General features: G+C 44.7%; 1 protein-coding gene across 1 annotated transcript; it reads left to right on the top strand.

Moving 5' to 3' along the window:
• On the top strand, positions 1-27,316 carry fbxo41 (F-box protein 41). The gene is made up of 14 exons (XM_053856387.1): positions 1-494; positions 8,205-8,984; positions 9,099-9,328; positions 15,659-15,866; positions 18,574-18,647; positions 21,071-21,459; positions 22,295-22,533; positions 22,595-22,710; positions 22,777-22,929; positions 22,997-23,092; positions 23,165-23,283; positions 23,555-23,713; positions 23,827-23,942; positions 24,150-27,316. The coding sequence occupies exons 2-14, from the start codon at positions 8,436-8,438 to the stop codon at positions 24,210-24,212; spliced, it is 2,511 nt and encodes an 836-aa protein (XP_053712362.1). The 5' UTR covers positions 1-494; positions 8,205-8,435; the 3' UTR covers positions 24,213-27,316.
• The last annotated feature ends 378 nt before the right edge of the window (positions 27,317-27,694 follow it).

Below are 27,694 nucleotides of genomic sequence, written 5' to 3'. Positions count from 1 at the left end.
TCCTTATTTCCCCCAGTTTCTCTTTTCCTCACATGTTCTTCTCTTTTGCTTCTCTTCATCCTTCTGCCGCTGCACAGCTCTCTGATCAAATCTTTCTCACATCCCCATTCTTCTCCTACGATCTCCTCTCTTCCTCCACTTGTTCCTCTTTTTCATCTCCCTCATCACTCCTTTTACTTTCTACCCTCCATCTCACCTTCTCTTCCTCCACCAACTTTAGTCTCCCCATCATGCGACCCCCTTTCCGCCCTGCTTCGCTCCTCTTTCACCTCCTCCAACCCCCTTCTCTCCGGTCCACAGCTCCTTTCTGAGCTCCTTCCTCCCATCCACCTATCTCCTCCTCCTCCTCTCCACCCCTCCCTCCTGTCTCACCTCCTCCTACTCCTCTCACTCCTCTGCAGGCCTGCTGCTGCAGAGTGAAGCGCCGTGACGTCACAGAGGGCTGGAGCGCCTCGTCCGTTTGGAGCCGAAAAAAATGGGGAGAAGATTTGGAGGTGAGTAACACGCACGCTTCTCTATATTCCAATCCAAACATGCGTGTCCCGCGGCCGTGCGCCTCTTTAAACCCGCGACGACGTAAACGTAGCTAATGTGCGTGAAGCTGTCGCAGTGAAAAAAGAGGCAGAAACGCAGCTCCTTCGGGAGGAAACAGCTGCCGCCGCCTTCTGCACCGTCACTCGCTGACCTCAAGCATTTTCACTCCCGAAACGCGAGGGGTCAAAGCGGCCGCGAGGATGGTCCGCTGGCTCGGCGGTCCACACCCACTTGCAGCCGGATCCATGTGCCGTGCGGCAGCGCTGCGCCTCGCTGCTTCTCTGACGCCGTTCGCTGTCAATTGATGATCAGAGGCATCGATTAGACTTGACACGCGCGCACCTGGTCAGTTCTGTGTTCGGAGCGAGTCAGACATGAGCCAGTGCAGGTGTCGTGTTGGAGAATACACATGCGCCATAACACGCCGTCCACTGGCGCTGACCGGAGGGTCTGGGTTTGTGTTGCTGGCCACCAGTGTCGTCAAAGAAGCGGTGTTTTATTCATATTTATCCCGAGGTGCAGGCGCGTGGGAATGTGTGGAGTCATCACAGGCGCACGTTTCTCATGACACTGACCTCAAGTTCCACGTAGGAGCCTTAAAAGGAGCAAAGTTGTTGTCATTGGTCAAGTGCGTGAGGGGCAAAAAAAGAAAACAAAAAGACAAAAAATGATTAAATAATGCGCAAATGAAAGAACAAAAATGGCAAAATAAGTATTTTAGATATTTCACATTGTTTGTTTATTAATTTCCTCATTTCTGCATGTATTTTACAAGACAAAAATAATTTACTCACGTTTTTATTTTGGCATTTATTTCTTAATGTATGTATTTGTTATTCTAATAATCATTTATTTATTTATTGTGTTTTTTTTCTGTTCCTCATAGACACGTGGCACAATATTGTGATGTTCATAGTGAGGCCAAGTCTCATCACAAAAGTCAACAACTCAACTTCGCAGTTGTATCAGAAGTAAAATAAACAAGCGCTGATATGAAGGGCAGTGAAATTAGTTTTTTGGTTGTTTATAAAATAAGAGATTTTAAATGTATGTTTTTGACATTAAAAGGAGCATTTTACGACAAATGAAAATAATTTTAAATGAAAGTAAAGTACAGTCAAAGAACTTGAAGTAAGACACTCCCTTGTTGTCTTGAACGCTGTTGGTTGAATGGCAAAATAAATTGGGGTCACACTGTCCTCCCTCGTCCACGACGTGAAGTCTCCTCCCAAACCTGAGCAGAAGTACAATGACTCCGTGGCATCGATTACAAACAGTTGTCGTGCAACATTGACCGAATCTTCTAAATGGTTTAAAAGCTTTCAAATATATTGGATGACATTGACATGCTGTCTCGTGTAATTGAATATTATTCCACCAGAGGATTTGTGACTGTCAGACACTGTCACACAGGACCCTCTTAGAATGATCCACACTCTTCTCTGTCGGTGACTAGACCTTCCTCTTCTCACACTGTCTGAAGGAGTGAATATAAATGTGCATTATACAAATGGCATGAAAGAAACATAGAAACAAACGCGTGTTTGTTAGCTTTTCACCTGCATTTCCCCTCCACTTATGAACCCCGCCTTCAGAAGCTCATTTATATTCTGCTATCTTATCTTCACTTGAATAATCCCTCTGAAGATGCACAGTCATGAATGGTGATGCTAATTCTGTGACACTAACCTGTGCGGCTACGTGTCCATGTAAAACACAGGCTTGACTTGGTGTTGCTGACGGTTTGCTCCACAACATCCTCCTGTGAGGAATTGTTAGTACGCATGGCAGCAGATAATTGTTTCAGTGAGACAGTGTCTGGATCAATATCAGGCGTCCAAGTCTGTCCATCAACTCCAGTCTCACTGCCACATCCTGACCTGCGGCAGTTGTGATTCTGTCGTCCTCTCGGTTGACCACGGGGTTCGAGTTGGACTGGGTTTCTTCGACTGATAACTCGTCTGTTTGGTAGCAAAGACGATGACTTCGAATGTTAAGTGACGGTCTGTTTGCTCTTAAAGGTCCAGTGAATACTCAGAACCAAAAGTGACTTTTGACAGGATGGTGTTAGTTAACAAACTATATATATGTATATATAGTGTCAACTGTCAAAAGGATATCCGGCCTTGAACACAAGGTAATATCATACAATCAATCCCATTTTTAAATGTTATTTTCTTAAATTATTCTTTACAAATTACGGTCTTATTTTTATTAGAAAAATATCAAACATGTTTCTGTTTCAAAAGCTCGCACTCTAAATGTAAGACTATTGACATTCAAAAATATTTACCTGCTGAACAGTCTGGCTCCGTGTATCTTTTAGTTTCGATTGGTTTTTCTTCATTGCGGCCCAGAATGAAGTCCATAAAATAGTTAATATAAAATAAATAATAGTAATAATAGTTAATAATAGTACTTAAAAATAGTACCCCCCCTCTTAAATTTCATTTTTATCCCTCAAAACAAGTCCTCCCTCCAATGGCATCACATACTGACAGCTGTCAAGAGGACTGTTTTGTCCCAGGGTGACTCGTAGGTCGACCTTCTGTGTTGCATATGTTGACACATTAGGCATCATCTCATCACACCGAGGCGGCAACACGTTGTGAGGGTGGAGAAATGTGGTGCAGCTCCTTTAGGTTCCAATTTTTCATCACAGCTTGATGTTACTCGGTACATACTGCATAGTATATAGTCTTGAACTTCATATTCACATCAATGAGTCCAACAAATCACTTCCCGTTTCTTGAAAGATTCATTGATTCTCCGGTATTAAACCCAGGACTCTAAATGGGAGGAGACTCAAACGTATGAACCTTGATCTGTAATTTTGGGCAGATGTTTCAGTACTGTATGAATCTGAAAGCATTTAATAGTACACATAATACATGATCTGAGGTTCTTTAAGTCTCTAGTCTGAATTAAACTATTGACAGTGTGAAAAAAATCCATTACTTCCTTCCTTATTCAGTCTTTACAGGAGCACATTTACTTCTTAACTTACTAAGATACTTCAATAGACAAGGTTGCTAATGTTGCATTGACGTTGCATCATCAGTGAGGTGATTTAAAGAGTGCATGAGCTCTTACTTGATCAAAGACGGTTTAACGTATATAAAATGATGTCTGCGTGTCTGACATTTCCATCTCCTCAGTGTGAGATGGAAAGTGTCGTGTCATCTCCTCAGACAGACTGCTCTTGAAGGAGGAGCAGCTCGCTCTGTTCGTCTTCATAGTGAAGCCTTCTGGAAAGATGTCAGGCCTCTTCAATCCGCCCGACGCGGTCAGCTGCTGTCACTCAAGGACACATTTTAGCACCAATTTATTAAGTTCACAGCGTGAGTCACATGCTGCGATCAAAAGGGTCTTTGTTTTTAGTGCCTCCTCCCCACTGGTGAGGATCAGGTCTTGGACTTGAATAAGCCCTCGGAGTCAGGATTCCAGGCCTTGCTGGATGGAGAGTGTGGCTTTGTGGATTGGCGGTGGAGATCCTCAGAATGAAAGTTAAACAGAACAGCTTGCTGGCGGAGAAAGTGTTGTGGATAATCGTGTCTCACCTCGACAAGGTCTGACGTCAGATGACTTTGTTCACGCTCGATGCTCAATATTTGAAAAACACTTGGCTCAGGAAACATTCCTGAAGTGAGAACGCTGGTGACATTGAGAGCTCAAGATCTAAATATATTTGAAGACTGACTTAGTATTTATACATATACATATGTATATCCATCCTGGTCTGAGCATTAACCACGAGCCATGATACTGAAGAGGAATCCTCCCAATAGCTTACAAACAGGAGATGGATCTCGTGTTTTGGCTGAAGAACTTGTCCCTCCCTTTTAGAAAGCTCAAAGCCAGCATGACTGACAGGGTTCACTGTCCTGCGGAGTGATACGTTAGTCGAACCTCTCCCTCACATCCAGATGGTCCTGAGTTTCAATGATTTTCAGGCGGTAACGTGTTTGTGTGAGGTTGCCTTTTGATGGACAGGTGACCTCACACCCATGAAGCTAAGGTCCTGCAACCCTGTCATGGAAATAAGTGTATGAGTGATGTGGCACGCAAGTGGGACGTTAAGATCGGTATTTGGTCAGCATTGTTTTTGGCCTGACCAAATTTATTGAGAGTCTAGTGTGCAGTGTCAACATTTATCGCACTAAGACATGAAACTCTGCTTGTGCTTCTTCTCTATTACCACCCTGCAGACGGTGACATCTGCCCGCCGAGCGTCCGTTCCACTTCCTGTCTGTTAGAATACCTCTCTTGGCAATTTTAAGCAGATGGGAATGCTGTCTGCACAATCCTCCTTCTGTAATAAGTGGGCAGTTCTCTCCACTTCTATTACTTCTCCTGCCTTCTAACAACGGTCCTGATGACTTGAGAGGATTTTCGGCGTAGCCTTCGACGCATGCCTGGGATTGTACTCCACATTTGGTTCCGTCTAGTCCCTCAGTTCCGCTTGATAGAGCAGATGGATGGTTCTTCATGGAGGATTGTCAGTTAGTCTTGACAGGATAGACACAACAGTTTCACCCGTCAGCCAAGGTGTTTCAGATGCTGTCCAGGTGAAGACTAGCTGAACATCTTGGCGGAGGAAAAGATTTGTGAGATGGATTTGCAGCTGAAGATTTAGAGCTTGTATGTGATTAGATGACAAACTCGGGCTGCAGAACAGAGACCAAGAACCTCTGTGAATGTCAGTCGTGGTTGGCATTCAGAATGCAGACCTAGTCTTTTTAAATCTTGAATTCCAAATACCTTGTTATTTCTGGGTTCCTGCCACCTAACCTTCCTTCCTGTGCTGTCCCACATGTATACTCATTTCAAATCAGGTCCACTCTAGTCACTCCTACTGAAAGCATCTTCATCTCTGTCACTACTGTCCTACAAAGCTTCTCCTTCACTATTGTTCCTACAGTCCCACTGTCACAGATCACCCCTGACAGTCGTCTCCACTTGTCTCACCCAGGCTGCAACTACGATTATTTTCGTTGTCGACTAATCCAAACCTTTGTTTTTGACCTATTTTGAATTTCTGTTTAACCTAACGTTGCTTGAATCATCTCACTGTGATACTCCGACACCATACATCGTAATCCAGGAACATGTATTAACCCTGTGAAGCATGAAGCATAAAACAGTTGACTGAGAGCTCCAGTTCTTTAAAACAGAGTTCTTTACTGGTCCTTGAGAAGAATTTAAAATCCTCAATATTCATACATGTATCTCATGTAAAATATCTGATCAACATCCACGTCAAAAGGTTTTATTTGAATAATAATGTAAGACGATGTGTTCAGTGTAGCTCCCGAGTTCTGTTCTGGTTATTATTAAGAGGAGGAGTGAGACCGACTCTTCACTACATCTACAACTTACAACAAGTTAGCTCCGTGCTAACCGACATGCTAGCTGTTAGCTCGAGGGTGTGTGGCGTCACAGACCAAACACGGAACACTCCCTCATCATTCTACCACGGTGTCGAAGGGGTTTGCTCATTCTTAAGACGTGTTATCTTCACAAACAAAACAAAGCCACACTTTTGAACACGACGACCCGTCGCCGCTCCAGAGAATGTGATAATTTCTCACTGCTTCTCAATAACAACCAGTTCTCGACGCCCGTCCTGCGGACCGTGTGTGTTTACATCAACAGCAACATGACGCATCGACGCACAGATTTTGACGTCGACGATTTTTTTTTTTTTTTGTCAACGTTATCGATGACGTCAATTAATCGTTGCAGCTCTAGTCCCACCATGCCTGCACTCTCTTCTTCAACAGATGCATGTACAGTTGAGAACCAGGCCAGAAATGTTACCTCGACCTTAGCCATCTAAAGGTTCTTGACCTCTTCGCTCCGTAACTGACTTCCAGATCTGTGACTGACCATTCTGTGTTTGTACCAGTTTAAAAGCTCAGACCAGAAAGACGCTTCCATGGTCATTCTTCATAATGGATCCATTTCCTGACTGCATTCCCTGGACAACCAGGAAATGTAAGTTGGCTGTCAGGAATATTTGAGTTGACTTAAGGTCTTGTGCCATAACCACTTAACCCCATGATCAATACAGTTCTCTCAGAGCTCTTAGCGATGAATGTCTCGCTGGAGAGGTCGCGGTTATTTCTTAGCTGTTGTCGGTTTCTGCACAACATCTACAATAGGTTAAAAATTCCTGAAGCCTCCAGGTCACCTAACTCTGCCATTGCAGTGCAGCGGAATATTAAAGAAGTTGCTAAATGTGGCAGTCAGCGTGGCCAGAGTACAGTGACGAACTTTTCACCTCACATGGCGAGTAGACTCTTTTGACTCCAGTGATATCCACTGTATTATTGTACTCCCTCTCCCTCTTCTGTCTCTCCTCTTCTGCATCGCAAAGCAGATGGATGTGTTGCTCGAATGCATGTCTTATGACACGGCTACAAAATTTCTTCCCACAATAAAAAAATTGAAAAAAAATAGAGAGACTGAACACTGCTGCATTGATGATTATATAATGTCTTCTGAATAACAGACGCTTGCATCACTTCAGCGTGTCAGTGCGACTGGTCAGGTCTTAACAAGTGGTGTATAAATACTGACATATGAAGCATTTTAGTGTCAGAATGTTTTTTTTTATATATATTTTCCGATTAGACTCAGAAGGACAAGATCATAAACAGGTACATTAGAGGGTCAGCTCATGTGGAGGAGTTTGGAGAGTAAAGCAGAGCAGATGGACATGTGGAGAAGAGAGACATGCGACATGGTGGATGAAGGACGTCCACATCCTTGAAGCAATGCGGTGATAAAAGAGGACATGAAGAGGATCCTTGTGACTCGGGAGGACGTGCAAGAGGCTGACTTGCTGTGGTTACTCCTGAAAGGAAATGCCAATTCACTCTACGTTGGTTTGTCTTTGTTGTTTAACAATCGTTTTAGACTGTCTATGGTTGCAGCACATCTTCACTCCTAATATATTGATGTTGAGAAAGTGGCCTTTTGCGTCCTGTCCTGACGCCAAAGGCGGCCTTCAGCATAGCATGTTGAAGCATTAGGTTTTCAGCGTTTCATGTAACAGAAGGACAGAGTTTGGGGTGAGGTGAAACAGGAGATGGGGTTCTTTTCCTTCTACATTAACAAGGTGTCAATTTCATCTGGATTGCTACAGAGGAAGGTAAAAGTTTTTTACTCCATTGAAATGAGCCAATGTGCACCTCGGAAGCAAAAGTCCACGCAAGTCCAAGCATGGCTTTGGAGGACCGTCTTTCCAGTTTGAATTGTTCTTGAAACTTGATTTATTGCCTAGGGAATATGGGCCTCTAAAATGTATTTTCAAATTCAGTCTTTTGCCGGTTGCTGGTCATCTGCCTCACAGTCGCACAGGTCGTAAACACCAGCATTTATTGTATTCCCAAAACTCTTAAAGTGTTGACTCAGCAAGTTGTTTTCCTCCCCGAGCTGATTATTTTCTTGCAAGTCTGTTAAAAAAAAAAAATCTCATAAATGTTGGCCCACTTCTCTGTCTTCTCTGCCGAGGATACTGTGACATGATCGGCGCAGTGTGTGTGAAATGGAGTTTTTGTGCTCTGTGAGGCTGAGTTTCTAAAAATAGTTTGAGTATGTCGGGACCTTTACTAAAAGCCTCCTTGCTTTTGTGACGAGTTACAAAAGTGTTTCCTCTGTTTCAGGTCATCATGTGGAAAGCTGCAAAAGGAGAAGGACCGGCTGACTGTTGGCAACATGTGTGACAGATGGGTGGCAGATCTCCCGCGGTCAGTGGGGCTTTATGCGCCTTTCCCCTGAAACACTGAAACCTGTTTCCACCATGAGAGGATCCTTCCGGTGCCTGGCGTCCGTGCCCTCATACTGGCACTGCTGTTGTGCCGCATAAGCGCCCGCTGCAGCAGTTGTGGCACGGAATGGCCTCTCTGGATCTGCCCTACCGCTGTCCTCGCTGTGGGGAGCACAAGCGCTTCCGAAGCCTGTCTTCTTTAAGAGCCCATTTGGAATACAACCACACCTACGAGACCCTTTACGTCCTCTCCAAATCCAATAGTGTGTGCGACGCTGCCGCGCTGCTGCCCCTAGTGGCGGAGGGTGCTTTGCTCACACCCGCCAACAACAACGACCCCTTCGAGCCCCTGCGACCCTCTGCCTTAAAGGAGCGGCACTTTCCATGTCGTGAGCTTCCATGTGCTGATGACTTGAGTCTGACCCCGGCTAATTCCAACGCTGCTGCGCGCTACATTCCAAATGTGGAGTTTCCCCTCGGGGAGTTCTTTATGAAGAAAGCCATGACGTCTGCAGACCCCGGTGCCCACGGGGGCCCCAGCACGGCCGTCGCGGTGGCAGCAAATGTCGCAGCAAGCGCAGTGGAGGCGGCTTATGAGGAGGGTTTGGCCCGACTGAAGGCCCGAGCGTTTGAGCGACTGGAGCTGGACGAACGACTGGAGAAGCTTTCTGAAGAGGTGAAATCATACACCAACCAGTCGCATGTATTCAAGTTTCCTGGGGAATTCTCTAGTCTCTAACTGGTTTGAGCTTGTGATATTCAGTTAACAATGTCTTCTCTGGCTCCGAAGGTGGAGCAGAAGATCGCGGCTCGTGTGGGCCGCCTGCAGGCCGAGCTGGAGAGGAAGAGTTCCGAGTTGGAGCGGGCCAAGCAAGAGAGCGAGCGTCTGAGTCAGGAGAAGCAGGATCTGGAGGACAAGGCCTCCGAGCTCTCCCGGCAGGTGGACGTCTCTGTGGAGATGCTGGCGAACTTGAAGCAGGACCTGGTCAACAAGGAGGCCGAGCTCACGCACAAGCAGCAGTAAGCCGTCGTGTCTGGGAGAGGCTTCTTGTGTGAAAGGACAACAGTCATTTTCTGGCCTGTTCGATAGTTCTGTCGCACCAAGGGGTTGCTGGTTTCAGTCTCACTTGGAGGCAAGTCATGTAGTGATTGTGAGTCAAGAGGAAATGCTTGTGTGTGCGGCTCACAGCAAAGTGGATCAATGTAATTGATGCACTGATAACAGTCATGCAATGCGTTGGAGCTTGGCGCCTGAATATTATGGGCTTTGACACCGCTGAATCCAGGTGAGATAGAGCATCTGAAACCAAGCCCGGTCTCATGAACGGCCTCTCTTACGATCGTGGTCTTCATCGTTGATCCAAACACACTCCTCCCCCTCACCCGATTCTCCTCTGTGATGCGATGTCAATCTCTAAGAGTCCTGCATGCGTGACCTTGTCAAAAGTCAAAGGTCGCTGCCTTTCTCTCGGTCTCCTCCCTTTATGAACCGCTGTGCAGCTTCATGAGCGGTTGAAGGTAGCGGCGCCAGGAATAGAGGCGTCAGTTGGATATAAATCACAGAGCAGTGAAGCACGATGTGGATGGATTTCAATCTGATGGCTGTTTGGATGTCTTCAAAGGGAGGCTCGGCTCACCAGCGCTCCCAGTTTACCCTTCTGGTGTTTGGATATTTCCAAGGCTTCTGCCTTTTTATTATTAAAAATGCACACACGCCTCAATCGGGGCATTAATATTAATGCTGAGTGTTGCTGCAATGAGGAGGAAGTATTTAATATTCCATTCACACTACCACTGGATGTACTGTATGTGTTCCAGTGATTCGCAAGGCTTTCCGCTCTTTATCTGCCAGGTCAGTCAGTGTTTTCTCTTTGTTATCAGACCAGGAAGGCTGCAGTTGGTGGCCCAATAAAACCTGGTTCTTATCACAGACGCACACAAAAAAGATGTTTGTGTGATAAACATAACTGTTGTGGTCCTGGTGGACAAGCTAGAGAAGCTGAAAAATGGCGGCATTTTTCTCCCAGGTTTGAGTCCCAGAGTTTGAAGCCTGGTGGGTCAGGTATTCTGCCATGTTGAAGACAAACAGTTGTGGGAAGTCGCTTTTTAAACCCTACTACTAGACTTGTGTTTACCTCTATGGAGGGATATCTCTGCGTTCGATATTTGAATACAAGAAACCAAATCGAATTTGAAAAAAAATGAAATGATTCTGAAAAATGATGTTTCGACGCCCTGTTGAATACGAAAAAAAAGTTTTCCATAGTATTTAAAAATGTTTTCAGTACAGCGTGAGAATTAATAGTTAGCAATATGAAGAAGTGTTTCGTGTTTGGTTTCAAATTGTATTTGTGAATTCAAAAGTTTTTTTCAGATTCGAAACTTTTTTTATTATACTGTACTTTTTTTCTTATTCACACCTTAATAACAGGGCATCAAAACATCATTTTTCGATTTTCTTTTTTCGAATTCAATTTGGTTCTTTTTCAAATTGTTTTTTTGTTTTCAAATCTAGATGGCAGAGATATCCCTCCATATACTTCTGCTCTGTTGCCACTCATCCCTCCGCACTCGTACGGTAAGACATGACTGGGTTTGGTTTTACCCTCACCCCTCAGGCCAGCGACGTCATGTTCCTCTAAATCTGCCATCATCCCGCTGGCAAAGTTGTGCCGCCTCCAGACCCGCACTGACTTCCTCGGCCTGTCTGAGTCTGGGGAGAAGCTGGCACTGGAACACTGGCACCATTCAGACTCTGAGGTGGAAAAAGAGCATCATACAAGCAAAATGTTTGCAGGGTGGATGACGAACTGACAGCCAGCGGCCCCGGAGCTGCTCCTGGCCTCAAACCTGCTTCCCTCTCACATTAGTGCAACTTTGCATTCTCACTTTAACAAGCTGTGCTGCAGGAGAAATGTAAAAAATGTGACTCACATAAAAGTGAGTTGCTATGCAACCAGAGGAATGGCTTGAAAGATGTATTTTCGCCAGCTGCAGCTTAATATGGCAACAGCATGCTGATCTACTTTGCGTCTCTTCTGTGGATTCTGCAAAAGCAGCATGAGTAATGAGTGACGGGGTCTTTTTCCTAGCTTCGCTCAGATTATTCTGCAGAAATATTCGATCACAATAAGCTCCATCCAGGAAGGCACTGCCACACACTGTGCCATTCGATCAATAACTGCTCCATTACCAAATTAATACTGTGTTTTTGTGATAGTACAGTTGCTCCCACACGATTCTGACGGGACTTTTTGTGGGTGGAATGATTACACATTACAGCTTGCTGATCGCACAGCAGCAAGCAAAAGTCTGATGGATGTTGAGCAGCGTCACAGTTTGAGCTTGTGAGTAGAAAACTTTTACTGAACTTCACAAATGTGTGCCATTGAAACCGATTCACATTAGAATCACGATTCTCACTTGCCAGGATTCAGAGTCAATTTAAAACGCCTCTAAATAAAAAAAAGTCTGCTGCCGACATTTTCTCGCTGCGTCGTGACGTCACTGCGCAGCCCATTCTGGAACACGTGCACAGAAATACCGAAACAAACACAGACGGGGAGGTGCGCCAGCCAGCTGGGTCTTCGCGAAAGGCTAGAGTTTGCCATCATTTCAGGTTTTACCGAATGTCCGGAAACACCGAGCTGGACGAGGCAAGTTCGCCAAACTAAGATCAAGTACGTTGACAACCCAAGTGGACGGGATCGTAGTTCAAGGCGTCGCCCGGAGACACGGATCAGTCAGTCACTGAGACAACTGCGCCACAGCTTTACCAAGAGAATAAGGGAACGGTCCCCAATTAAAAAGGCAACATGTTGAGCTAACTTTATTTTTTTAGAACCACTTATATTTTTGTTACTTAAGCAGTATGTGATATTGCTTTTATGCAGCAATTCCATCTAAGCATTTACAACCTTATAAATATGAGGGGAAAATCAAGAATATAATGTATGTAAATGTAATATGATGATCAAAAAAATAAGTCGAAAAAGTTGACTGAATCATGAGAGATCTATTTTTTTTACCCGGTTATCAAAGCAGCATCGACAGAAAATACTTCATTTTTCAAACCAGCTGATTTGGGCTGCAGGGGACATTAATGAACGCACACAGTATCCAAAGAAGCTGCAGCTCACCTCAGTAGAGTAACACAAGAGAATTTGAGGACCTACATGGTCATTCAGAATATTTCCAAAATATCATGTCAATATTTCCTAAGAATTCCACCAAAATCCCCCTCTGAGTTTTTTAGTTATTTTGATAAAGGCAGACGATCACATGACCTCCTTCCTTGCTACTGTTTCCTCCCAGTATTTTCCTTTCATTTCTGTCATCTGACTTCAGCTGTTTACTGCTGCAGTTCTTGATGTGTGTTTGGAAAGGTTTGTATGTGAAGCACAAACAAATGCGCCATGTTTCCTTCAGTCTTTTTCACTACAGAGACAAAACACTGTTCCAACGCAGGTGTGACAAACAAGCGACTCACAGCCTCTTCACCAGTTTTTTTTTCGGGTCGTGAATTTTTGAATTTATGACTCACAGTGATGACGATGAGAGGAAGCCGTCCGCAAACATTAATGTTGTCACTGCTCCTACAGCTTATCATTATCTTACCATCAAATCACGGTTCAGTCAGTCTGTGTGCAGACGAGGAACTTGTTCTCTTGCACTTTGATGCCTCATCTGCCCCTGCAGACATGTTTGTCACCTTGAGTTTCGGAGGTGAGGGCAAGCGGAAATCTGGATTGACTGCAGAGGTGTTTCACTCCCCTCTGCCGCTCAGGCACTTCTCTCTGGAACTTCCTGGATTACTCGTTGGTCGGGATGGGCGACAGCTTATCGTACCCGATATACCGCCGAACACAATCTCCACGATGACAATTCTGCATCTCACGATAAATTCAGTAAACACACGGCACATTTTCATTGGACTTGCATACGTGAACATGACGAGAGCATGACGCGCTTCCCGCTCTCCAGCTCCGCGGCATTTGACAGCCGAAACCAATTGTGGAGAGTGTGCTGGACTTTGGTTCACAATAGTTTTAAACTTGTTTTTAATATACAGAACCGTTGATAATGACACCTGTCAACTCTGCGTTTCTGGATCTGTGTTTATTTTATTAGATGGAGTGGTCTCGTCTGCTTTGGTTCACATCAACACATGCAGTCCCCTGCGTCCCCATTAGGGTTCACTGATCGCGGACACACTCTCACAGGCAGCGCTAATGCCAAAACCCGGCATCAGTTAGGGACCATCAACAAATTCTAAAGCGGTAAAAGTATTAGTGAAATCTTCAATAAGGCAATGGAAAACAACCATTTTAGGAGAGAGAATTGTGAAAAGATTTTTCATCACACAAGACAAAGGACTGACAGTTTGTATATTGATTTGGAGAATAGAATTTGACTAAATGATCATTTATTCACATTATTTCTCATATTTCTTCAATTGCATCTAGGAACTGTGTCCAGACTGGTCCATAGTTAAAGTCAACTGTTGAGAGACATGAGATACAGCTGACAGACGGCTCAATTTAACCCCTAACTGTAGTGTGTCCAACATGTATTTATGTATTTAATGTATTGGTTACGTAATCGCCAAAATTACATTTATCGCGATATTTTTTTTTTTTCCATATCGCCCATCCCTACATGTTGGGTTTTGATTGATTGTAATCCCTTTCCATCTGAATCAGTTCTCTGGATCTCTGAGACATGGAATTTTGCTGAAGGCAGACACGATGGAGGAGGCTGCGGTCATGGTAACAAATAGCGCTTCTCATTGTGAACTGGGTTGTTGGTCTGTGTGTGGTTTTGTTGACTGTCTGGTGTTCGGTTGGATTCCCAAGAAACTGGCACGGACAAGCACTCATCTGTCTGAGATGCCCTGAGAGCTGAATGATGAAAGAACGATCTGCCATCCACACACTCTCCTGTAATCTCTGCAACTCTCATGGTTGGCCCGCGAGCGCCCCCTAGAGGGCCGCTAAAAAAAATTTTGTTTTACACCTTTGGGCTGTGAGTCACTCAGTTTTAATACATGAGCCACATATGGTGGCAGTTGTCTGTCACAGAATTGACTTGACAGCTGCAAATCTGTGATAGTTAACAACAATGGAGGAGTTCTTGGAAAGAAAAATGATGGAGAAAGTGATGCCGCCCCCTCAACAGTTAAAATTGTTCATGAAAGCACCTGTTGAAGCAGTTTTGAAAATAGAACATTTTATGGCAATACTTCAAATTACACTTACTTATATCTTCGATGGAGTTTAAATAAAATATATCATATGTATGTTATGATATTTAGACATGGATTTATTATATTTATTTTATTCAGAATTGTAGTCAGTTTTATTCAGTTGTTTGTATCAAGTGTGTTTTTTTCTTTTTTTTTTCTTTAGTAAATTTGATGAATATGACTTGCACCTGCATTATACATGACTTCATTTTTCTACATTCTCGGAAAATCAATGAAAACAATCTTATTTTCATTCCCCACCTCCCAAAAACAAACAGAAAAAAACACTGAATGGAATGTAGCCAATCAAGAAGCAATAGAGAAACAATGAAGCGAAGAGGAAAATTTCAACATTGAGTAAATTGGTGACAGTAAAAAACAGTTTTTAATCATGAGAAGTAAATCTTTCCCCAATCTGCAGCCATTCTCACGCAGTCCATCTCTTCATCTCTTCATATCGGAATGCGCAACTTGAGTTCCGCTAGGTTTGTTTTGGGAGTTTTCCTTAAAAAAGCACCACGAAAACTGTCATGTTCATGTCCACCTCCATGGTGTGTTGTGGCCCCCGGTCCATACTTTGCCCAATCAACACCATAGGAGTGGTGAGCAGTAGGGATGTTACAGGCCTCTATTTACATTTTGAAGTGAAAACGCTCACCAGTACTCTGCAGGAAGATGAAAAGATAATTGTGCTAGAAACTATTTTTGTCTTTCTAACTAGCCTTTTAAGCTTTTTCAAGACGTTTTTTTTTTCACAATTTTTGCATCATTCTTGGCTGCAAAGGATTCTTTTTGTTATCCCAATATTGTAAAGATTATTAATAATTATATTACCTTGTTTGAGTAATATAATGATTGATTTATTTTCTGGGAAAAAAAGCTAATAAGCTAATAATAACAATAATTATACTAAGCTAATACTTCTCCAGTGAGACCTTGGATGAATCTAAAAGTCTGTCAAAAGATAATAATAATAAATGAATCACAAAATAATCTATCTATCTCAGTGAAATCCGTTGACCACTGAGGAGAGTGAGTGAGGAGCTGGCAGCCTGAACAGTTTCCGGCGTCGCTGACGCTGCTTGTGCCTCCCCTCTGCTCTTCAGGGAAGTGGCCCAGATCGACCAGTTCCTGCAGGAGACGGCGGCCCGTGAAGCCAACGCCAAAGTTCGGCTGCAGCAGTTCATCGAGGAGCTGCTCGACCGAGCCGACCGTGCAGAGAAGCAGCTGCAGATCATCAGCAGCTGTGGAACTACTCCAAACGGCAGCCTGGGACGCTGCAGCCTTCAGGCCACCAAGGGAAACGGGCACCAGGTGAGGAAGGCTTCTAGAACTAAGACCATTCTAGCTCCGTGTTGCTCTGAGTCGCTTCAGTAAGCAGTGACGCTCTGCTGCCGTGGCTTTCTGCGTCGCAGCAACGCCACAAAGATCTCAGACTTTACGACAAAGATGACCCGTTTTACTGAGCGAGTCTCTGAGCTGCCATGGAAACCAGCTCCCGCAGCTCCAGCAGGACTTGTGATCAGATGGATCACGCTGCAAACAAAATGGCCTTTTCCTTTTTAATTCTCTCTTTGGAAAGAGAGTGCGCCTGTGATCAGCGTTCTCCTCATGTGACCGCTTATGTAATCCCGCATGAATTATTGGGCCGTTTTTATTGGCAGCTGTTAACACGATGATGCTCTCATCAGACAGGCCACATCACCAATGACCCTAGCCTCCTCTAAATTTAGACTTCCTCTCCTCCGACTCCGTCTGCGCTGCGTCCGGGGACGGTGAATCATCAACGTGACAGGTGCCGGACTGGCAAATCACTTGGCACTTTGGACGACAGTTTGAGGGGAAACCCAACTCAGACACACACATCCACGTCAGCTCTTCATCATCTCCATCATCTCCAAAGAGACCGAATGACAGGAGTCGGAAGAAGTTGTTTGTTTGTGCTAAATCAACTCACTATTTATTCAGTCTTCCAACCAGAACCAAATCTGTGAAGTGTCTGCCTGTTAAATAACTAGTAGTCACAACTCTTCTTTCTCTTCCGGCTTCTCCCTTCAGGAGTGGCCACAGTGGATCCTCTTCCTCCATCTCACCCTGTCCTCTGCTTCCTCTTCTCTCAAACCTACAAACATCGTGTCCTCCTTCACCACCTCCATCAATCTCCTCTTTGGCCTTCCTCTCCACCTTCTGCCTGGCAGTTCCAACCTCAACATCTTCATCTACCAATGTACTGTCTCTCTCTCCTCTGTACATGTCCAAACCATCTCCATCTAGCCTCTCTGACTTTGTCTCCTAAACACCTGAGCACATGTGCTGTCCCTCTGATCCTATCCATCCTGCTCACTCCCAGAGAGAAGCTCAGCATCTTCATCTCTGCTACCTCCAGCTCTGCCTCCTGTCTTCTCCTCAGTGCCACTGTTTCCAAACCATCCAACATTGCTGGCGTCCCCACCCTTTTGGACACTTTCCCTTTCATCCTTGCCGACACCCTTTTGTCACACATCACACCTAGTATATGACAATGTTGGAAAAATCCAAGCAGAGACTGAGGTGCCATCAACTGCTTGATGCCTGTCCCAGGCTTCCAGCATGAGAGATGGTTATGGTGCCACAAACTGTCCAGAATGAATTCGAATGTGCTGAAACCAAACACTTGACTCCATTGTGATGCGGTAGTATCTTTGTTTGCGACTGAACCAGGTTGGAACGTCGGCGCCCAGAACAAATCTGCCCCAGAGAGATGGGAAACAGCTTTTTACTCCATAACATCCATCGATGAATGAGGCTTAATTAAGGCTGTAGCTCACTGCAGAACAAGCTGAATGATAATGGTCTCACTGTATCAACACCCAGAGGTGCATTCAGGAGCAACCGAATGCTAAGCTTTTAAACACTAATGGAAATGGGTTCGGGTTCAAATCCAGCTGGAGGCAGCTCTGCGTCTGTGTTAGATTCCTGTTTGTCTGCGTTTCCTCTGGTGGCTCTGGTTTCCTCCCACAGTCCAAACATGGATGTTTCTTGAGGAATTGTCTGATCGAGAGTGTGTACGTGTGTGTCCTACCTGTCGCCCTGTGTAGCTGGGATGGGCTCCACCCTCTGAAGCCCAAATAAGGCATCAATTGAAAGAAATTGAATGTGTTCAAATTCGTGGTGGGACTTTATTGACTTAACTTTGTTAGTGCAGGAGTTCCTGGTCCACTGATCACACTGATGCACAAGACAGCTAGGATGACAACAACAACAACAAACATGGAGGAATCCCTGAACAAAAGCAAACAAAAGCATCCGTTTGCTATTGTTCAGGGATGAATTATATATATTATATATTTATTATACAAACATTTTCAAGACATTAAAGGAGCTTTAGTTTGAATCAGGTTATATAAAAACTTGAATATAGCCACCATCGTGATTTATTGTGCTATTGTCAAAGTGATGCACTGTGTTTGGTGTCTCACCTTTATGTCCCTGCATGTATGTCTGATGCATTTCTGAGCCATGATTTGGTAAAATATTCATCACCTGTCTGAATCTATTTCAGTAGGTTAATTTAGGTTCCACTACTCCAGGACAAACTAGTTTGTTTTTTCTTGGTTTTTTTTTGTACAGGAAATGTGAAGTCTTTTTTTTATTATATTATATTTATTATATTATTATTTTTTTTTTTTTTATTATTATTTTTTTTTTTTTTTACAGTGAATGATTTTCCTGAGATAAGCAGAAATAAAGCTGTGGTATAAGGAGTGTTTGGATTTTATTTAGTATTGATTATAAAAAATAAAATAAAATATGATTTATAGATTTATTTATTTTTGCAAATCGATTCCACACTCATTATGTCTCTCGAGCCCCACCATCAGGATGGTAAGAGTTATACAGGGGATTTAAAAATTATTTTTTTGCAAATTGTTCTCAGATGTACGGGATGAAACTGTTAATAGATAACTTCTGGTTTTTCTTTTTTTTTAATTTCTTCCTGATTCTGAACTCTTTCTTCATGCAATTTCCCTTCTCCCTTCAGAGGAACTCCAGCATCTCTGGCAGCACCAGAGGAATGTACCAAGTGTCAGACCGTCGCTCCTCCCCCAGCACAGGGTGAGTGCCAGACTACTGCAACTGTAAAGTCAGCGAGGAGCCGCTCTCCACGATATCGTCTCCATAACTGGAAATAAAAGATAATGAGTCGGGTGTAGCATCAGCGCGCTCAGATTCTGGGGTCAGTTGTTGAGGGAGCTCTGTATGATCATGGAGAGAGACGCTGCTGGGATTTGGAGTCCGAGCGTCAGATAAATTGGTCCCACTTTATCGTGGCTCCGAGTGAAACGGCCTGGATTGAAACACAATCTGTCAGCTTTGTCAAGAGAACCAGCAGAATTGTTAACCTCTGTCTGCTGAGCTCCTCTGACCTCTGCTGTCCGGAGTGTCTGTGAGCTACAGTCAATGACAGCGTGGGGGACTGAAGGAAGGCTCTTCTGTCAGGACACATGGGTTTGTCTTCTGATGTGACGTGTGGCGATATCTTCATACCAGGACAGGCTGAGTCCTGCTTTCTTCCCCCGGAGCCCGCAACACTTGAACTCTTCCGTCAACAGTCAGGCTTTATAAATGACCTTTTGTTTCGCTTGACAACTCAAAAGTTATATTTCACTCAGACTTGTTTTAAAGAATTCCGTCAGTGTTCACCTGATAACTTGCATCAGCTGAACCGTTGGGAAAGTGTGTTTCAAGAAGTGAGCAAAGCGTCTCATCCACATTTAGACCTTGATCACGCAGCACTGTGATACGCAGAGAGCCTGCTGACAACTATTCCTGGCCTCGGGCTGGAGATGCTCTCAGACCCTCGCAGCCGTGGCTCCCAGTTGGTGTGTCAACATGGCTCCTGAGCGTGACGTCACGCTCGCCAGTGAATCACCCGTTCTCCCAGTGAGATGCCGGACTGTTCAGGTCCGCCTCATCCAATATTTACACCAAAATAAAACATTCCAGTCGATTAAATAGTAATTTATTATTACAAAAAAAGTGGTTATGAAATTGCACCTATATCTATTCTAGTCTCGTCTAGTCTAGTGTAATAACTTGAGAAATATATGTAATTTATGAAAAATATTAAATAAAAATGTTTATAATATTTTGAGTCATGTTAAACAATGTTTCCGCCTGTATTCCGTATATAAAGTATGGAAGCCTCATTTTAAGTGACCATGGAGTCACAATGTGACCTGGGATTTCCGTATCTTGTGTGTTTTAATTTTCTAAAATCAAGACCAAGTCATTTTTGGCACTCTGATTTCTTCTCTCAAACTAAATCCGTCCAAATGTCGGTTGTTGACTCCAAGTTGTGTGTGTGTGTGTGTGTGTGTGTGTGTCCTTGTATAGCTACATTTGTGGGTACCAATTCTTGGAAACACACCTTTTTGTGTTGGTTGAGCCTCATATTTGAGGTCATCATAGTTGAATTTAAGTTTGGTTTAGGTCCTAGTTAAGCTTGGCCATTTGTTTGGGTGGTTAGGTTTAGGCTGTGATTCTTGACAAAGCACTATCCCTGCGGAAACTCTGTGCCTTTGTGGGGACCTCTCAAGTTAAGCCTCAATTTGAGGATGAAGACTTAAGGCTGGTTTAGAGTCCTGGTTAGGGTCAGCCACTTGGTTTGGAGGGTTGAGTTTAGTGTCTTTAAACGACAATATGGTGTCATGATAGCGCCTCATTGTCCGTTCAGTATCATGGTTTTAACTCGACAAATTAAATCAGGCTGCGCTCAGAAAAACTTTGTTCTTTAATTCTCTTCAATCTGTCAGAGTTTACAGTGCAAACCAGGAAAATATTTTTAAACAGCTCTGGCTGCGATTGTGACTCACCCGTCAGTAGTTTTGTGGACGCTTGCCAAAGTGCCGTTGAACGCTGACACATGAGTGAATATTAATGATCTTGCATAACAGATGGATCGTCTTAAACCTTTGAGTTTTATATGCACTGACGACACTGACTCCTGAGCTTTGACTCCGACTGAGTAAGATAAGCGTCAAGTGTTGTGTGAGAAGGTCCTCCTGGATGTATTTTTCATGTGAGACATTGGTGCACGACTCATGCCGTTTCTCTGACGTAGATCTAGGATCAGATGGTATGTATCTGCATGCAGTTTTTTCTCTCTCATGCTCGCCGTTTTTTTTTTTTTTTTTAGTTCATTTACAAGTCTTGAGCGTAGGAGGTTTGAGAGAGAGAGAGAGAGAGAGAAGGATGGTTCATAGTCCTGATGGTTTGAAGCGAACACCTTCCAAGGCCAGAGATGAAGATGAGTCACAGAGGAGAGATACCGGACTCAGAAGGGTAGATGATGTGGATTAGGTAACCGTGACTGAAGGCCTTCTGAGGAAAGATGGCGCCCCCATGTGACAAATCTAGTGTCAGAGTTGCAAACTGTGAATTCCTTTTAAATAGGACACTTTAAGACTGCATTATAAATGCTTTACTTTAGAGGTAAAATATGAACGTAAAAACAAGCGTACTATCTTTGTCTGCAGGGCGTCGGGTCGGATCAAGTCGGTCTCTCAGGGTTCAGGAGGTTACGACAGTGACAGCGTGGAGATGCACCCGATGGACGAGTGTCCCGAGGCGCAGTACTACCCCATGCAGTGTCGGATGAGTGAGCCGGCGTACGAGCGCTCGCCCGGATGTGCTGGAGGCGGCTCCAGAAACTGGGGCCTCCGTAAGCAAGCCATTCAGAACTGGCAGCGGCGGCCCTACAGAAACAGCACCGAGGGCGAGGAGGGGGACGTGTCAGATGTGGGCTCGCGCACCACGGAGTCGGAGGTGGAGATGTGGGAGCAGGAGAGGAGAGCCGTGGCCGAGGTCCAGCAGTCGGCTGCCCCCCACCCTCACCACGGCAGAGCGGCCTATCGCCCGAGCGCAGGTACTGCACGCCTTCTGCTCGTGTTTGACCCGGTTTTTGTTAGTTGGTTACACTATACAGTGTCCCATTTGAAAATATATTATTATATATATTATTATAATCTACATCACAATTCTGAATTTCACCAAAGAATTTATTAAACACTGCTTCTTCAACAAGGAGTTTCTTCTATTTTTAATTTGAACTTTAGTCAATAATAATTCATTTCATTGGCAATAAGTTAATATTTTTACCAATCTATTTAAAATACTTTTACTAAATGTATATATTTGTGAATATACATCATTTTGATAATACATACATATTTGACTTAAATACATAAAATATACAATATATAATGAATATACATTTATACAGATAAACTGGAAATAATAATAATGGATATAATATCTGTACTGTCAATTATTATTTTTTACCTTTTTGTCTTTTTATTTCTCACATTCACTAGTGATTATTTTTTGTACAAATTTTTCAGATTATTGTTGATGTTTCAGATTATTGTTGATGTTGTTGACAGTGATTTCAATCACGCAATTTTTTAATTTAAAATGACTATTTATGAAAATTAATCTATATGCGGAAAGAGACGTTCAATAAATTAAATCAAAATATCGCTATGTACTTCAGTGATGAAAAGAAAAAAATATATGTGAGTTACAGTCGAAAATGCATGTAATAGATTATGGGTGAAAGTGACTTGTCTGTTGAAGTAAATGTGTGTTTTAGCACCCCTCACTGGTAGGAAATGAAACTACAGTAAACATGTTTTTTACAAGCCGCTTGCTGACAGTTTCCTGAGTGGCAAAGGTAATGTAAAAATATTTCACCCACACAGGTCGCTCAGAGGTCATCTACAACAAACCATGCCGTCATGAGAAGAGCCCGTCGAAATCTAGCGAGGTCATCAGTCCCGAGGTCCTGAAGATGCGGGCGGCTCTCTTCTGCATCTTCACGTACCTGGACACCAAAACCCTGCTGAGGACGGCAGAGGTCTGTCGGGACTGGAAGTTTGTGGCCCGTCACCCGGCTGTTTGGACCCGGGTGTTGGTGGAAAACGCCCGAATCTCCTCAAAGGTGAAGAGATGGCTCCAGCGTGAGGAAGGTTTTGTGGCTAACGCTTCTCGCCTGGTTCTAGTTCCTCAGCACTTTGTCTCAGTGGTGCACGCAGACACACTCGCTGATTCTCCAGAACCTGAAACCCCGACAGAGAGGGAAGAAGGAGAGCAAGGAGGACTATTTGAAAAGCACACGGTGAGAGACTTTCAGGACAACAATGATCAAACCCCAAGTGAATCTCTGCCGGGGTCTCTCCCTCAGTGGCTGTCTTGAGGAGGGTCTGGAGTCTTTGCTGAGGGCCACCGGCAGCAACCTTCTCATTCTGAAAGTTTCTCACTGTCCCAACCTGCTGACCGATCGCTCCCTGTGGCTGGCCAGCTGCTACTGCCGAGCGCTGCAGGCCGTCACCTACAGGTGCGTCGGCCTCCCAGGACCCGGATCTGATCTCACTCCGAGTCATGACTTTCCACATGTGTTGCAGGAGCGCCACCGATCCAGTCGGACAAGAAGTCATCTGGGCCCTTGGTGCGGGGTGCAGAGACATTATCTCACTACAGGTGGCGCCACTTCACCCATGGTACTGTGACATGGTACTGTCGCCACGATTGGCTGTTTAAAGTTGAATTGACTCTTTACTGTTGGATTCCAGCCAACAGCCTGCACGCTTCAGTAACCGATGCCTGCAGACGATTGGACGATGCTGGCCACACCTCCGCGCTCTGGGAGTGGGCGGGGCCGGGTGCGGCATCCAGGGACTGGCGTCTTTGGGTAAACACTTCAGACTCCTCAACTATTTATAAATAGTTATAAATTTCACTAAATACATTTTAATGTTGTCCAAAAGGAACTAATTTTCATATAAGTTTGAATGTATCTGCTTAGTTTTTTTCCCTTTATAGGTTGTAGCTTATTGTTTCATTGGAATTCTGTTTATTATTGTGAATTTAGAATCTTTTTTTTAATTCTGTCAGAACTGTAATGACAATATTTTTCACGTTTTATTCCGCGTTTATTTTGTATTTCTTCTCACTTCCTGCAGCCAGGAACTGCATGCGCCTGCAGGTGCTGGAGTTAGACCATGTCAGTGAAATCAACCAGGAGGTGGCAGCAGAGGTCTGCAGAGAGGGTCTGAAAGGCCTGGAGATGCTGGTCCTCACCTCCACCCCAGTGACCCCCAAAGCCTTGCTGCACTTCAACAGTGAGTCCCTGTTATTTATCCTCATGTTCTCTAAATGACTCTGAATGGATCAGCTGCCGACACATTCCCGCGTCAGAACGCCGTGAGTGCAACTGATCCTCGCATCCCCGCAGGTGTATGTCGCAACCTGAAGTCCATCGTGGTTCAGATCGGGATAGAAGACTACTTTGAGGACCCAAACAGTCCAGAAGCACGAAAGCTGTTCGACGAGATGGTGAACAAGCTTCAGGTGACGTCAGCTTTTTTCTGTCACTGTGGTGTTGGCATTCTTGAATCCAGTTCCTCAGCAGAATACGGAGCAGCAGAATCCCATGTTTTATTTCTGTCTGTGAGAGTCATAGGTTGTGTGCAGGACGTGAGGTATTAGTTCACGTCTGATAACGTAGGGTTTCGATCTCAATTGTTTCATGTGTTGACTTTATTCTCTCTATCCCAGGCTTTGAAGAAGAGACCAGGCTTTTCCAAAATCCTCCACGTGAAAGCAGACAGCCTGTGCTAACGTCTTTTGTTGACATATACATATATTGAATTTCATTCTGAAAGAAGAACTGGCTGTTCCCACAACGCTCACGTCCGCTCGGAGGAGACGCGATAAAGGGCTGACCAGCTACATTACACAGACAGGAAAGAGGGAAACCAGTGTTCTGTTCACGTGACGGAGAAAGGCAAAACTCTGGCACCTGAGACGCTTCTGTTGACTGGATCAAATGTGCTCAACTAGAGAAGCCGGAGTTCGGAGTCACGACTGTCAGTCCCGGTACCGACATGCTCATCATTCACACCCGGAATATTTCACTTGGCTCCAACGGACTGCTTTGATCCAGAACATGTCTCCGGCCCATCTGGAAGAAAGATCCTGATCACTGCGTTGTTTGTGTGCGTTCTCCCTTTGGAGACATGTTTCCCTCCACGGTGCCATTACGCAAGAAGCGCAGATGTTTGATGTTCCTGAGACGCCAGGGAGCAATGTTTTTACTATCGAGCGAGGTCTCCAGGTGCCGTTACAGTGTTTATATCGATCATGTGAATTTCATACTCGCGCATCCACAACAGTGCCATTCATAGAAGCTGATCTTCAGATATGGTGGACGGCTGCGGCGCCCCCTGCTGAGGCTTCCAGGCACCCACGACGCCCCAAGGCTTGGAAAGTGTCTCACCGCAAAGAAGCATCACCACTGTTTATAGAGCAGAAAACCCAGTGATCAGATTATCATCTTTCAACTGGGAATGAATTTCATTGCGATTATAAGTGTTTGTCAGGAAACAAAGGAGCGGACGACCGGCCCGAGGGTGGAGGACGAGTGCGTCCACTCGGTTCTGAGGAGCCCACGGAAAAGAACACTGACAAGTCGTGAGGCGAGTAGCTGAGCGAGTCCTGCCTTTGGAAGAACTTCTCAACGCTTCTCACACCCCACGTGGCACCATCTCTTGGGTCCCAGCGCGGATCCAACCCACAGCAGAATTAGCTTCTGGCACCAAACGCAACTGGGCTGCACTTGTCACACTACTCGCACCTGAGCAGTCGCTGGTTTCCTGCCACCAAAGCGTCTTCTCCTCCCCTCTCAAGTCTTTGTCTTGTTGAAGAATGATCCTGCACTGCAGTACAGCTTGGACCCACCTCTCATTCATGGCTTTCCTTCATTCCCACAAATATTTAGATTCTCACTGAAGGCATCAAAATTTTGAATGAACAAATGGAATTGTGTAGTAAGCAAAGACGTGTGTAATGACTCAAAACATGTTTTATATTTCAGATTCTTTCAAATCTGGTTACTAGTTTGCTCAGTCTTGGCTTCTCGCGATGAGCTGATTGAGGACGAGGGTTTGCAGCGCTGCCAACAAAGCTAGCTTGAGTCATCTAAAACATGAAACATATTTAGTGTTATTCTACGTTTTTTTCCTTGCTACGATTCCACACATCCTGCTTTGTATGTTTGATGTCTTCAGTCTGTATCTACAACGCGGAAAGTATTAGAAATGAAGAAAAACCGCTGACTCAGAAGGCGTGTCCAAACCTTTGGTCTGTACTGTGCGTCATGGTAAAATCCTGGCTCTCAATGGTTTACGGGCTGAGACTTGTCACCGGCACTTAGGTGTTTCACATTCAGCGTGATGCAACAAAAGTCGCTTTAAACCTTAAAGCTGAAAGCAGTAGTAACACTGTCGCACATGATCACGGGCCTAAAGTTAAATCAGTCGCTCTTTGTCGCAAAGATAGCGTGTACACATCCAGTCACAGTGAAGAAACACGGAAAATGAAAGTTCCAACATGTTATATCTAAGGGCTTGTTGGTTTGGTAGAGTTAGTGGTCCACTTGTGGAGACCACTCCCACAGACTCAGACGACTCCCCCAGAGTGAGACCACTCCCCCAGAGCCAGATCACTCCCGCAGACTCAGACCACTCCCGCAGAGTGAGACCACTGCCCCAGACTCAGACCACTCCTGCAGAGTCAGAGTGAGATCACTCCCCCTGAGGACCTACAGGTCAAACACACACCACTGGTGGCACACATCCAACTTGTGACCCCATTCATCACAGAGATCTGAACGCAAGGGTTCCTCGTCTATAGTCACCTCATCCCAGTCTGGACCTCCACGGACCCTCCTGACCGCACGCTGACTCTAGTCTCAAACGTCCCAGGCTCCATTGGATCTCTCACTTCCAATCAGCAAGGCTTTCTTGGCTGGTGTCTTTCCTTGTTCCACAAAACAAGGCACAATGTTCCCTGAGCTTTCTCTTACGGATAGCAGGCACAGTTCCGCCGGCCCCATCTAACACCCAGCTGACTTGTGGCACCATTCATACCAGATAAGTGAAACCCCAGTCTGGTGAACCCTTGCTTTCAGGCTGCCTGTGGCACCAAAAGAGCTGCCTTATCAGGGTTGTTACTAGCAACCACCCGTCCACTCTGTCTTGTCCTGCGGGTGTCGCCCATCCATGACGCCATTTGTAGCAAAGCCAGACCGGCCGGTTGCACAGGGAGTCACCTACCTGTCGAATGAAGGATCCAGGGAAGGACCTGCTGAACCAACTTGGGCCTCTATGGAGCCACTGGCTGGGGGTGGGAGGAGCCCAGCCAAGGACCAGGACACAGACATTGCTGGGGTGGGCGTCTTACCTCACAATATCGGAGCAATGGGAACCTCCATTCTCCAGTGCATTTCGAGATTATCACTACGAGAAGATGCAGTTTCCAATAATGCTGACTATCCATTTCATGACACTAGCTGCAGTTGCCACCATTCAAACAATACCCAGGACGAACTGCTCGGAGTGACGGAGGGGACGCTCGATGGACGCACTTGTAGAGTTTAGGTTGTTAGACAATCCTGCCTTTTGCTGTCCTGTACATACGGTTTGCATATAAAAAGAGGACCAACATGTGATGTGATATTATACTATGAAGTGTACAACAGCTTCAAAAGTTTACAAGTCTGTTTGAGTTTCTCTCCAAAGTTGAATGAAAGACAAGCGCAGTGAGGTTTTTGTCGGTGTCTTAGCTTCTTTATACTGAGTCCAATAGAGATGAACATACTAAGGAAGAGGGTAACAATGGTTACTCAGCTATTTATTTCTATAAAAAAAAAAAAACAAACAAACCGATGTGTAATACTGTTGGCATGTTTGTGTTGAAGCGTCAATCATTGAGTTGCCTTCATGTTCCGCTGCTGTGGCAAGATAATAGATGTTGAAGAGCTTTGGTTTGCCTGCAGAAGATTTCTCTTCTTTCATTCAGTCTGTTGTTGCACTAGTGAGAAAATACCTATATAGATATGAATATATATATATATAAATATATATTTCAGATGTTTATTATCAGAGTGTTGTTTTTAATGTCCCGCTATTTCTTTGGCAAAAAAAGATGCACTTTCTTTTGTGGTGGCGCCGGCGGAGAGGCTGGAGCAGATTCCCATTCACGGACTTTGTTGCGGGTCCACCTGTTGGTCTGTTTCGTGCACGCTGTCGCGTTTTCTGTGC

The sequence above is a fragment of the Synchiropus splendidus genome, chromosome 2 (genome assembly GCF_027744825.2).
Source record: "Synchiropus splendidus isolate RoL2022-P1 chromosome 2, RoL_Sspl_1.0, whole genome shotgun sequence".
Lineage (NCBI taxonomy): Eukaryota > Metazoa > Chordata > Actinopteri > Syngnathiformes > Callionymidae > Synchiropus > Synchiropus splendidus.
The sequence above is the reverse complement of the archived record's forward strand: the minus strand, read 5'-3'. Positions and strand labels throughout refer to the sequence as shown.